The sequence below is a fragment of the Microcaecilia unicolor genome, chromosome 7 (genome assembly GCF_901765095.1).
Source record: "Microcaecilia unicolor chromosome 7, aMicUni1.1, whole genome shotgun sequence".
Classification (NCBI taxonomy): domain Eukaryota; kingdom Metazoa; phylum Chordata; class Amphibia; order Gymnophiona; family Siphonopidae; genus Microcaecilia; species Microcaecilia unicolor.
In genome coordinates, this window is record NC_044037.1 from 260,143,189 (window position 1) to 260,156,665 (window position 13,477).

The 13,477-nt window shown below is 41.2% G+C and overlaps 1 protein-coding gene across 1 annotated transcript in view; it reads right to left on the minus strand.

The window, feature by feature from the left end:
- ARHGAP15 (Rho GTPase activating protein 15) overlaps positions 1-13,477 on the minus strand; it is an 816,107-nt gene that overhangs the window by 484,310 nt on the left and 318,320 nt on the right. Inside the window, exon 5 of the mRNA XM_030209134.1 lies at positions 11,365-11,463. Within this exon, the coding sequence (XP_030064994.1) occupies positions 11,365-11,463 (99 nt within the window). The remainder of the gene's footprint in view (positions 1-11,364; positions 11,464-13,477) is intronic.

Genomic DNA, 13,477 nt, shown 5'->3' on the forward strand with positions numbered 1-13,477 from the left:
CAGTGGGATTTGAACTGGCCACCTCTGGATTGCAAGACCAGTGCTCTAACCACTAGGCCACTCTTCCGCTCCCTAGAAATTTGGCCATCCCTGGGGGGGGGGGGGGGGGGGGCAGTATGCAGGTCCCTGGGGGGGGAGGTATGTGTGTGTCAGCGGAGGCATAACGAAAGCATGGACATCCTTCTTTCAAACATTTTGGATGTCCTCAACTGCCCCCCACAGGGATGGTCAAATTTCAAGGGAGTGGAGTGGCCAAGTGGTTAGAACACTGGTCTTGCAATCTAGAGGTGGCTGGTTCAAATTCCACTGCTGCTATTTGTGATCCAAATAAATAAATAAATAAATAAAGAGGGTATTGGAGGCATAGCATAGCAAAGGCATGGATGTCCTTCTCAAAGAAACATCCTCATTTTGGATGTCCCCTCCTTAGGAAGGAAATCGTGTGCAAACAAGCTCATTTGCATGCAGTTTCCTTCATGCATGCCCGTTCCTTTCCAGATCGGTAAGGGAAGGCCTTTTTCCATTCAGTTAGTGGGACCAGTGCACTACGAATGCTGGCTCCTCCCACAACCAAAGGGCTTGGATTTAGTCATTTCTGAGATGGGCGTCCTTGCTTTCCATTATCGCCGAAAACCGGTGATGACCATCTCTAAGGTCGACCTAAATTTCATGATTTGTGCGTCCCCGACCATATTATCGAAACAAAAGATGGACGTCCATCTTGTTCCGATAATACGGGTTGCCCTGCCCCTTTACAGGCCCATCCTTAGAGATGGGCGCCCCCGTTCGATTATCCCCCCAGGTCACCTAGGTTATGAAGACACTGGCTGGGGTGCCTCCTGGACCAGGTTTGTGAACCACTATTATAGTATTTTCATAGTTATTAGCTGCTTTGTACGCCAGTGGTTCCTAAACCTTGTCCTGGATGCACCCCAGCCGATCAGGTTTTCACGATACTCACAATGAATATTCATACAATAGACTTGAATGCAGTGGAGGCAGTGTATGCAAATCTCTCTCATGAACATTCATTCTGGGTATCCAGAAAACCTGACTAGCTGGGGTGCCTCCAGGACCAGGTTTGGGAACCACTATTATATGCATTTGCATGTTTTGTATCTCATTACTATACAATGCAGGGTAACCTAAATATTGTTGCATTAGGGCACTGCAAACAACATTAGATCCCTTCAATGTGATTTGATAACTACTCTCTAAGGATGTTGGTGCAATGCTTTATTGGGTTTTCTTTGTAAATATATTGTGAAATTTGGTGATGTTAACTATATCTTTTTTATCCCTCAACAGTTGAGGTAATTCCTAGACTTCAAAAAAAAAATTGGGAAAGCAGACTTGGACTCATCAGGGTTCTCTAAGAACTGATATGGGTATGGTTAATAGGAGTATAGCCTTGGATACGTGGCCTGCATGGTGTCTGTTATGTCCGTTATGGTTCCAGAGGTCAGACGTCAGCTTTGGCTTTGGTCTGGTTCTGAGTTCCTTTCTCTGGTACCAGGTCCACTTCTTAGGGGCAGTGGGTTTTGTAGCACAATAATACAACACACAAGTGTGGCCTGGAAAAAGGTATTTTATCTAGAAATAGACTTATAGCACTTAGGGCAAAAAGATAATACAGCACTGCTTCTATGTGTCTCAGGGTCTACCTGATGTCTATCAGTGAATGTGTCTGTCTCTGTCAGGGCTAAGAAGGGGGTTGTGTGTGGAATGGGATGTGTGTGGAAGTAGGAGGGGTGTGGATGTGTGTCTGAAGGTTTGTGTGTAAGTGTGTCTCTTCTCTTTGTCCCTCTCTGGGTTTAAATAACTGAATTATTTTCCCATGCACCAGCCTGTGATACAATTTGGTTTGTTTTACCAAGGAGGTATGAATTCCTATGAAGGCACAATTTAAGAGAGACAGTGGTTTATTTCTGTTGTTCTCCTGAGCATTGGTTCTGGCTTGTTTTAATGCTCAGAAGCACAGGTGTTAAAACATCCAGAGGCAGGAGACATCCTGTCTTATACTGATATCCCCAGGGATCAGACCAGCAGAGGGAAGGAATGTCAGAGCTGCTCTCCCAGAGGCTTTTGGCTGACACTCAGAGTAGGCCCTGAAGCCTCAGCTAGGCTTTTTTTTTTTTTTTGGGGGGGGGGGGGGGGGGGGGGGGGGGGGGGGGGTTAGGGCCTTTTATGGCATAAGGTAATGCTGACATCTGGCCACTTTTTTTTTGTTATTGTTGTTGGTTTCTTTTGTTTGCAGGGGAAATGGTGGAAGCAAACCTGGGTACCTGATACAGAATTTACATCCACCACTACTTTATACTTGGCAGTGGCCTGCTTGCCATACTTGTATGCCTCATATATCTCTAACAGTACTTCTGCTGTTCCAGCAGGCCCCCTGTCCTGCACAGTATTGGCTCCGTAGCTACTGAGATAAGCAAGTCCCATTATAAGTCCAAACCTCATGTCTTAGGTAGGGCAAGCCACTACTTGGTGGGGAAACCCAATATGCCACCTCAGTGCCCATCATAGAAAGAATGAACAGTGCATAAGGGATGCAAGAATTTTTTCTGAGGAGGTTAAGGCCCAAAAGTACCAGGATGCCATGAGTGAGGGTACGAGAGAGTGGGAAACAACAACCAAAGATTGTAACGGACATATCCTAACTCTTCCTTTCCCTCTCTAAGTTCGCCATACATGTAACTCACTCTACCATAATATCACCTTGATATTAATCGCAACTTGTATTTGTTCATACCAAAATCGGTTAATGCCGATTACGGTACCATGTAAGCCACACTGAGCCTGCAAAAAGGTGGGAAAATGTGGGATACAAATGCAAGACATAAAAAATAATTTAAAAAATGCAGTAGAAAATGCCAAATTAAACTGTTTCAGAGGGAGGTGCTGGGAAAGTAGTGGAAAAAATATATGTATCTACCTTAAAATGTTGATACTATTTTAAAGGAGATGCACTGCAAGGAGATGTACATGTGTCTCATTTTACAGCATAGGAAGATCATGACTATGCATAACAAGATTTGTACAAAAGTTAAAATAATGATAGGGTGAATAAGAACTTTAAAGACATGATTAGCAGTAGGCAAATACCCTTATAAAAGTTCCTATACAGAGACATGAGCATCTTGTAGCAAATTTTCAACAGTTTGTTGAATTTGTCCATTCTGATAAGTGATGGTATGATTCACTTCTTTGAAGGTTGTCTTAAAGTGATCAATATTGGCATGGAATTCTGTAAAGTTCAGCAGTTTATATAAAGTCTGTTCTCCCATGTCAAGAGGTAATGGATGCACAGCATATGGTATAAAGTCTGGAATTTCATTGCAAACTATAGAGGTATGGAATATGTAGTCCCATTAATAATGAGATACCAGAAGCATAAGGCTGTACTAGGTACTGTTCAGTAAATAGTTTGAACTGTACAGCACAGTATTCTTATGAAGGCAGATGTCATGTACTCGGGAAGTAATCGAAATTGAGATATTTTGGGGAGAATGGATAAAATCAACAGTATTCCACTCCCAGGTAGTATAACATGTGTCAGGAAGTCAGTGAGTAAGAGAGTTTGGCAGTCAGGGAGCAGGAGGAAGAATTGTTCCTGCAGGAGTTGTCAGTTTCTTTAAACTGATGAGGTTCACACTGGAAATGAAAGGGTGTCTGCTCACGCAAACTGGGATACATAGGCTTGAATGAAGTCCTGTTATCATCCAGTGGCTGCACATTAGCATATTATCAAACTGTACACCAATGTTAAGTGCTTTAGATTGTAAGCTCTTTGAGCAGGGCCTGTCCTTTTATGTTAAATTGTACAGCGCTGCGTAACCCTAGCAGCGCTATAGAAATGTTAAGTAGTAGTAGTATGCCTATTTCTAGATAAAATACTTTTTCCCAAGCCACACTTGTGTTTGTATTATTGTGCTACAAAACCCACTCCCCCTAAAACGTAGACCACGGACAAGGAACTCAGAACCAGACCAAAGCCAAAGCTTAATGTCTGACCTCTGGGGCCATAACGGACATCTTGGGGGCTCTCATCTCAGTTTCTTAGGGGATTTCCAGCTGGGTAAGTACAATTAAATTTTTTATTGTTGTTTTGTACACTAGGGGTTTCATTTTCAAAAGAGAAAAACGCTCCAAAAGTTGCATAAATCGGTATTTGGACGATTTTCTCACCAAAATATTCAAATTGTTATTTTCAAAACCAATTTTTAGACTTTTTCTATGAAGTCTATCAGAAGTGCGTTCAAATCACAAAGGGGCATGTCAGGGATGTGTTAAGGGTGGGATCTGGACATCCCTAACACTTGGACGTTTTTCTACCATAATGGAGCAAAACAAAAACATCCAGGTCTATAAGTTGGACGTTTTGGTCTAGACCTGTTTTTTTTTTATTATTATTATTATTATTATTATTATTATTATTATTATTAATTACATTTGTACCCCACGCTTTCCCAAACATAGCAGGCTCAATGCGGCTTACATAGTAAATGGAATTACATAGTCTTGCAGGAGAATGTTACAAGTTGTAGTAAACATAGTAGTAGTCTAACCAGCTCTAGCCAGTGCCGTATCCTTCTCGTGAGCAATTCTAATATTCCAAAGTTTTTTTTCCAATTAACCGGATTTATGATTATCTGGACCATGCTCTGCAGAGGATAGTCCAGATAATTGGCGTATTACTGTATTCAGGTCCATTACAGCAGAATGCAGGTCCCTACAGTAATCTACTGGTGGGTGCAGTGCACTGCAGACAGATGGGCCCAGACTTATACCTCCCCCTACCAGTTATACTTGTGGTGGAAACTGTGAGCCCTCCAAAACTCACCAGAAACCTATTATACCCACATATAGGTGCCCGCTTCACCCATAAGGGCTATTGTAGTGGTGTACAGTTGGGGGTAATGAGTTTTGGGGGACTCAGCAGGCAAGATAAGGGAGCAATGGTAAGATGTGTACCTGTGAGCATTTATTTGAAGTCCACTGCAGTGCCCCCTAGGGTGCCCCATTGCTCTCCTGGGATGTCTACAAGGCCAATCTACTAAAATGCTGGCTCCTCCTACATCCCATTGTAGGATGAGATTTTACAATCAAGAGTACCTGTGCTGCCTTGTGGATGTGGATTACAGACAGGGTGAGACAGGAAAATCAAAAGACTTTGTGAACCTCTTAAAAAGTTTGGTTATAGGTTGGATGACACGTAATCTAGTGAAAAGTCTCTGTAGTCAGACAAAGTGACACTAAATAGTGAAAAGCTTCAGTGATACCTTTGCAGTTAGGTTTTAGACAATGTGAGATTTTCATAGTCAAAAGGCTCTGTAATAATCCTACTGACATGAAATGGGGTGGTTTCTATATGTGTTTATAGGCTTGGTTTAAGCCTGGACACAATAATTGTTTTCAGCGTTTGAGCTGCTTAAAAAAAAAAAGACCGATAGTTTTCAAACTTTGTTTTGGAAGTAGTATGTGGAGGGGCATAATCGGACGGGGCGCCCAAGTTTTCATGAGGGCATCCTCATAGGATGGCCCCGCGAAGGGGCGGGGAAACCCGTATTATCAAAACAAGATGGGCGTTCATCTTTCGTTTCGATAATACGGTCAGGGATGCCCAAATCTCAACATTTAGGTCGACCTTAGAGATGGTCAACCTAGATGTTGAGATGGTCATCCCCGGTTTTCAGCCATAATGGAAACCGAGGATGCCCATCTCAAAAATGACCAAATCCAAGCCCTTTGATCATGGGAGGAGCCATAATTCGTAGTGCACTAGTCCCACTGACATGCCAGGACACCAACCGGGCACCCTAGGGGGCACTGCAGTGGACATCAAAAATTGTTCCCAGGTGTATAGCTCCCTTACCTTGGGTGCTGAGCCCCCCCACAAAAAAAAACCCACTCCCCACAACTGTACACTAGTACTATAGCCCTAAGGGGTGAAGGGAGGCACCTACATGTGGGTACAGTGGGTTTCTGGTGGGTTTTGGAGGGCTCACACTTACCACCACAAGTGTAAGGTAGGGGGGGAATGGGCCTGGGTCCACCTGGCTGAAGTGCACTACACCCACTAAAACTGCTCCAGGGACCTGTATACTGCTGTCATGGAGCTGGGTATGACATTTGAGGCTAGCAAAAAAAAAAATTAAGTTGTTTTTTAGGGTGGGAGGGGGTTGATGACCACTGGGGGAGTAAGGGAAGGTCATCCCCGATTCCCTCCGTTGGTCATCTGGTTAGTTTGGGCACCTTTTCACAGCTTGGTTGCAAGAAAACATGGACCAAGTAAAGTCAGCCAAGTGCTCGTCAGGGACGCCCTTCTTTTTTCCATTATCGGCCGAGGACGCCCATCTCTTAATCACGCCCCAGTCCCGCCTTCGCTACAGTGCTGACACGCCCCCGTGAACTTTGGTCATCTCCGCGATGGGAAGCAGTTGAGTACGCCCAAAATCGGCTTTCGATTATGCCGATTTGGGCGACCCTGAGAGAAGGACGCCCATCTCCCGATTTGTGTCGGAAAATGGGCGCCCTACTCTTTCGAAAATAAGCCTTTAAGTGAAGCAGTCCTTCATTTAATACACCATACTTCTTTCTCTAGTAACCCAACTTAAAATACTGTCACTATAATTTTTTTTTCTTATTTCCAGTCAGTATATATCTTGGTGAAGGCATTTGCTGGAACTGATATCTGACTAATTCTAGCAATCCTCCTGCTTAATATATTTTGATTCTAAACTACAACCCTGTTAGATGGTACCCTGTTTTCTCTAAGTGTTTTTCTTAGGTGTGGTCTTCAAGCCGGTACCCCTTGCCGAATACTCATAACCTCCAGTCTCTCTTCTTCATAAAGGGAGAATTTCTAAATCCAAGGTTGCATATACAGATAGTTCAATAAATACTGATTTCACTGTTTTCTGCAGTCTCAAATATGGATGCATTTGATAGTAAAGAATTGACAGAAACTGTGCAGACATACTGTAAGAACAAGGGAGGCCCCTATGAGGGTGAATTCCCTGAAGGTTTGTGGTACGACATCCAAAAACAAATGGTAAACCATTACCAAGAATTCAAAAAGAAAGCAAATAAATGAAAATGTCTTTTCATCCAAGGCATGTGTAGGGCGCTCCTTAGTATGAAACAGGAAAATACTGAACTGGCCACTCAGTGAACACAACTGACCAGAGACTTAGAAGAGGTACAACATTGTTATTTATGCAATATACGCAAACTGTGCAGGCAACCAACTCTTTTTTTATATGGTAATGAACAATTGGAAGAGGCTACGTCAGAATTAAAACATTTAAAAAGAAAACTGGCCTCAGACTCCGGTTTGCCTCGGATCCGGGATGGCTGCTAGGACAACTGCTCATGTGATAGTCTATTTATTCCCTCTTAATCTGGCTATTTCTGGGCAACTTTTCAGACGCTGCTTCAATTTCACAGATACAGGAGTATGGCAGGAGCCAGAAACGGTAAAATTGATAGCTTTTTCCCACCAGCGGCGAGCATCAAGTGTCCTAAGCAGGATTTGCCAATTCCCATCAAGATAATGTCACCACAAGAGATTTATGAACTCCTAAACCCGATTATATGGTGGAACTTACACAAATCAAGAACATGATCCATGATAGTTCACTTCCTATAAATGATCTCAAGGAGGACGTGGCCAATTTAAAGAAACTTTAGGCTATGCTTGACAGCAGACTGCGACAGAATGAGGCGGACATATGGAGATTACAGCAGCAAGTAAAAATCATTGATTTGCTTAAAAAAAAACCTAGAAGACACGAACAATTGAAGTAGGAGAAGTAAAGTGTGCATACTTGGTTTACCTGAAGGAACCGAAGGTGCCAATCTGGTACCTTTCATCTAAGAATTGCTTCCTTCTCTGCTAGGCCTAACCTTTCAACACCTAGGTTGAGGTTGAGCGCACTCACAGAGTCCCAATGCGTTGGGCTACTTCTTTTCTTGGTCCATGGCCTTTTCTACTGAAAATGCTCCGTTATCTGCAAGCACTTACTATAATAACCAAGGCAAAGTCCATGTGCTAGGAGTAGCCTAGTGGTTAGTGCAGTGGACTTTGATACTGGGGAACTGGATTTGATTCCCACTGCAACTCCTTGTGACTCTGGGCAAGTTACTTAACCCTCCATTGCCCCAGGTACAAATAAGTACCTGTATATACTATGTAAACTGCTTTGAATGTAGTTGTAAAAACCATAGGAAGGCAGTATATCAAGTCCCTTTCCCTTTCCTGGAATGGCGTGAAGCATACCATTCTACCAGACCTGAACGAGGGACAATCTGCTTGCCATGATACCCCAACTCCGAGCCCTTGGAGCATAATTTGGAATGTTCTACTCAGCGGGTTTATGAGTAACCCTAGGAAATCACATCTACCACACTTTGAGTGCCCTGAATCCCTAAAGAAATTTCTAGTGGAGCATAGCCAACTTAATTATTTGAAATCTGCTAATCTCCTGAGTGATGCCTTCAGAATTACTTATTTTCTTCTTTCTGAGAGGATGCTTCAGCTTTGTATAAGCATATTTACATGGCCTGGACATGTGTAGCACTTTCTGTGGGAAGTCATGCTGATAAAGCAGGGCAGACATATTTTTCTGTCTGCTTCTCTGCACAGGAGTCTTCAGTCGCTGAGTATTGTATATACGGACATGAAAGTGCTTTGCCTCCGGTACTATGTAAGCCACATTGAGCCTACAAATAGGTGGGAAAATGTGGGGATACAAACGTAACAAATAAATAATAAATAAATAATAAGTAGCAGTACTAATATGCATTAAAAGGTACTGCACCATGTGGTCAGATTTAGAACTACCCTGACTCACCCATGGCCACACCCCCTTTTGAGCTGTACGCTGGACAATTTAGGCACACAATGCTATAGAACAATGTGCTGGCAGATCCACAGACAAAAGTTTTAATTAGTGCTGTTAATCAATTAACATCAATAATCGATTAACAGCTCATTAACTAGTATGTGCGTGGATCTGACATCTGGGTGACCTTTATATTTATTTATTTATTTGTTTGTTTGTTTGTTACATTTATATCCCACATTTTCCCACCTATTTGTAGGCTCAATGTGGCTTACATAGTACCGGAGAGGCATTTGCCAGTTTGCCAGAATTTGACAGTTAGTTGGCTATATATTGCTGCTAAATGGGTAAATGCCAGCTCCACCTATGCACCTCCCAAACCCAGACTCTTATTTTCTGGATGAAATCTGATTAATTTGTAAAAAAAATACTGGGATAAACAAGCAATGTATTTGTCACCTGCTAGCAAATACACAAATTACTTTCAATATCAGGCTCTGTTGTGTCTCAAGTAACACAAAAGTTTAAAAATGTATTCCCTTTTCATTACATTTGAAAAGACTGGTTTCAATTAAGCATAGGTATCAGTGAAAGCACCAGTAATTCTTATTATTATATTTGGGGGCCACAAACTTTCTTAGTACTGTACTTTTGTCTGGTCATTCTTCATACATAATACTAGAAAGGAAGACAAAATCTAATACTGCTGTAACAATACATCATATTGGCTGATTCATACCTATGATGAAGGCAGCCATTGGGTGGTATAACCTGGGTGATTTTATAATATAGGCGCTAACAATTGCATATTTAATATTCCCCAAATTCTATAAAAGTCACTAAAATCTGTGCATGCAATTTTGGGTGTGTGTCCAATTTCTGTGTGCAATGTAATTGAATAACAAGCTAATTAGCACCAATAACTGGCTTAACAACCAATTATTGAGACCAATTAGATTTAATTGAAAAATACATGTGTAAATTTAGGTTCAGGATCTGTTCCCAAATTGTACGCACAAATTAAAAAAGGGGATGCGGAAATGGGTTGGTCATGGGCAGAACAGGGGTGTTACAAACAATTACCCGAGTTGTTATAGAATGAGGTGGCTATGTGCCTAATTTAGGCGGGAGTACAGCAAAGAGGAAAAACCTCCACATAGAAAGTACAACCAAGCAGGAGTAGAGGATGGCCAACACACACTCCATCACAGGAAATAGTGCTTAAAGGATACTTTATTCACTGTTTGGACAGAAGGACTCAACACTGTCCGTGTTTCGGCGTAATCAGACGCCTACTTCAAGGGTCAAAATGATGTTCCACCAGGCAGTGAATAAGTATTACTGCCTAAAGCACTCTGTTCAGGAAAAAAAAAACACACACCCACAGCGTTACCTGAAGGCATCAGCGCTGTTCTATAAACCATGCCTTGCTTTAAGTGATGTTAATAGAATAGCACCATTTTTCTGTGCCAATTGTTTTGGCGTCATATATACAATTCACCCTATGTGGGTAAATGTTTAGAATAATGGCATTTATGGGCAAATATATCCTGTAGGCACCTACATTCCTTTATATAATAGACTCCTGATCAATATAACATCAGAAAGATTTTATTGAAGATACTGTATCTTCAATAAAATCTTTCTGATGTTACATTGATCTGCTGGCTTTCTTTCCCATATTGGATTTTGCAGATCGCTTGCCTTGTTGTTTTTTGGGACTATAATAGACTCCTGTCAGGTGCCCTGTTTTAGAATTTGCACCCATTGAGTTTGTCCTGGATGGCACAATGAAATAAAGAACAGAAGGTGGGAAAAACAAATCATTCATATGGGTAGCTTGGGGGAAAGATGGACAGGCAGTGCCCTTCCCTCCCAAAAATGTTGTGGATGCAAATGCTGAATTATTCTTCCTTTCTTCCACAGCCTATACGACTTCTTTACCTTCTGCCCCTTTTCTTCAAAGTGAGCAGGCAAACTACATCTATAAATTCACTAATACTATATAGAGAGGCAAAAGATATGGAAGAAAAGTAAAAATATATTAGCTGAACGGATTTCTTCATTTCGGAAGTGTTATAAAATTTTAACTTTAAAAAGTAATAAAAGAAACATAGCACAAAACAATATGGTTTCTCTGAAATTTCTGTCTATAATCAACACCTAAGTAAAAAGCTTCCATCTAGTCAGTTGCCTGAAAGAGAACTGGTGGCATATTTGTTAAACTAAGGACCCAGGAATCAAGAAATTAGAATTTAGATCCAAATTTTTTGGCAGTGATATTTGCAATTTAGGTAAATTTATTTTGTATTACCTCAGACACCCACTTACACTGTTGGCTTTTAGGGGAAGGGGCTCATTGTTCCTGTAAGTAATTTGTACGTAAAGCACTCTGGGTTAGACATCTATGCAAATACTGAGATAATATCAATCTTTTTTGTTGCTTTTTTTTCTATATGAAAACATTTTTCATTGGATTAATAATTTCAAATTACTTAAATTAAGAAATACATACCACTTTTTCAATCACCTTTCTGATGGCGTGAAACCAGTCCAATACTATTAAGTCAATATCTGACTGAAAAAGGAACTCATTTCCTGATACTGTGGTGATCTGAGGGGGGAAATGACAGATAAGCAAATTACACAAGAGAAATAATTTATTTCTACGAAACATGTTCTTTTATTGCCTTTCACTGCTTTCCTGTGTGTCAGCAACTTTGAAAGGGAAAAGTCAAAGCATGAAGGAACTGCTGAACGAAGTATACTGTATTTCTAAGAAAAACTTTTAAATACCGAGGATCCCATGTGATAAACCATGTGTTAGAGCAGCTTCAGCACACAGTATGCAAACCCACATGCAGAAAGTTAATTTTACTCCTGATGCATACAAATTACTGCCAGTGTTTTACTGTTGCAGGTGTAAGGTATCTTACTTTAGCCAGCTTGTGAGTACGATCCAGCTCATACACTAACAGGAAGAGAAACACGCAAAGCCTAGAGAAAAATCCCTGGTGACCCAATGAGCCCCAGAACCCTGCATCCCATACCCAACAAAACTTTCTCGGAAAATCCAGTAAATTCAGGACCCCCTTATCCTCCATGCTCCCATCCTGCAAACATTTCCCTGGTGACCGAATGGGCCTCAGATCCCTTGGATCCCCCAACTCCCACCTGCCAGCCCATACTTCACACACACTTCCCTGTGGTCCACTGGACCCTGTATCTCATGACACCCTTGCAAAACACATCCCATTGATGCCTAGTGGGCTCTAGTCCTCCCGTACCCACCTTTAGCATGGGAGATAGGAACAAATACTACTACCATCTTACTAAATGGTGGTACCTGACCCTTACAAGCAAAGCAAAGAAATGGAAATGACCACTGGAATGCCCCCCAACATAGTCGGCTTTGAGTTAGGCACTAGCTGCAAATTTCAGCGGCACTTAGCTGGTTACGTGTCGCTAAAAATTAGCGGCTAGCCCCAACCAGCAATTTAACCGGTCAGGAGCTGGCTAAATCGCTTTGAATATTGGCCCAAATGATAATACTTAAAGTACCAAGACCTGAGAATAGAAATGGCAAGTTTCTGGAACAAGTCATGTAAGGTTATCCCTATTATTATAGGAGCCTTAGGCAGTGTTACACCAAGGCTGGGGCAAATTTCTATGAAACCTTGGAATTTCAGTTGACAACAGTGGACTTAAAAAAAAGAGCTGCATTTGGGGTTCAAGCTATATTTTGCAATGTCACCTGGAAAATTCCTAAGCTTCATAGTAAAGCTTGAATTCTTCAGTGACATCAGACAAATCTTTGCGTTATACACCATCTAATAATACTAATGTTTGATCTTGATCAAGAAATAAGGCCTTCTTGTATTTAAGGTTTGGTTGGTACAGGCTTAATATATCAGTAGAACAAGGAAAGTTCATGCAAACTGTGCTGTATATCCAGAAAGCGCTACTCATATTATATTTATCATTATATTATCTGGGTATGAAACAAAATATATTATGCTTTACAACAATACATAAATCTCCTTATTTCAGACTGCATTTCTTCGGCCTTACACTTTGGCAGACAGAACCTATGTGGTCCTGGAACTCAAGCAGTATATCACCTTTGAATGATTTTCATGTTAGGCCAAAAAACTGTACCATAAGGAATCTCATTTCCTCATCACCATTTCTACTGAGACTTTAAGAACTCACACCAAATGATAAATTCACTCTCATCATTTGATGTAGGACTCAAGTTATTGTGAATTTTCTTATGTTTAGAATTTAGCATATTACAATATAATAAATGCATGGATCCATTTTCACCACAAGAGCCCTCAAAAGCACTTTAGCACTTTGAACTTAGACATAGGATGTAAAAAGTAGAGGCAGTGAAATTCTGGCCTCTTTGACTTTTGTCCTTAAATAGCCACATATACTCTGTAAACCTTTTTCTTTACAAAATCTTGAAGTCATGCCTCACCAAAAAGTCTGGATCATGTTGCAAATTAAGAGGCCCTTTTACTAAAGGGCAATAAGCTCTTAACATGTGGTTAGTGTGCCAACAGGATACCACAGAAAAACATTAAAGCATTTTACAGTGTTTTCCCTGTTAGGGCATGGTAACC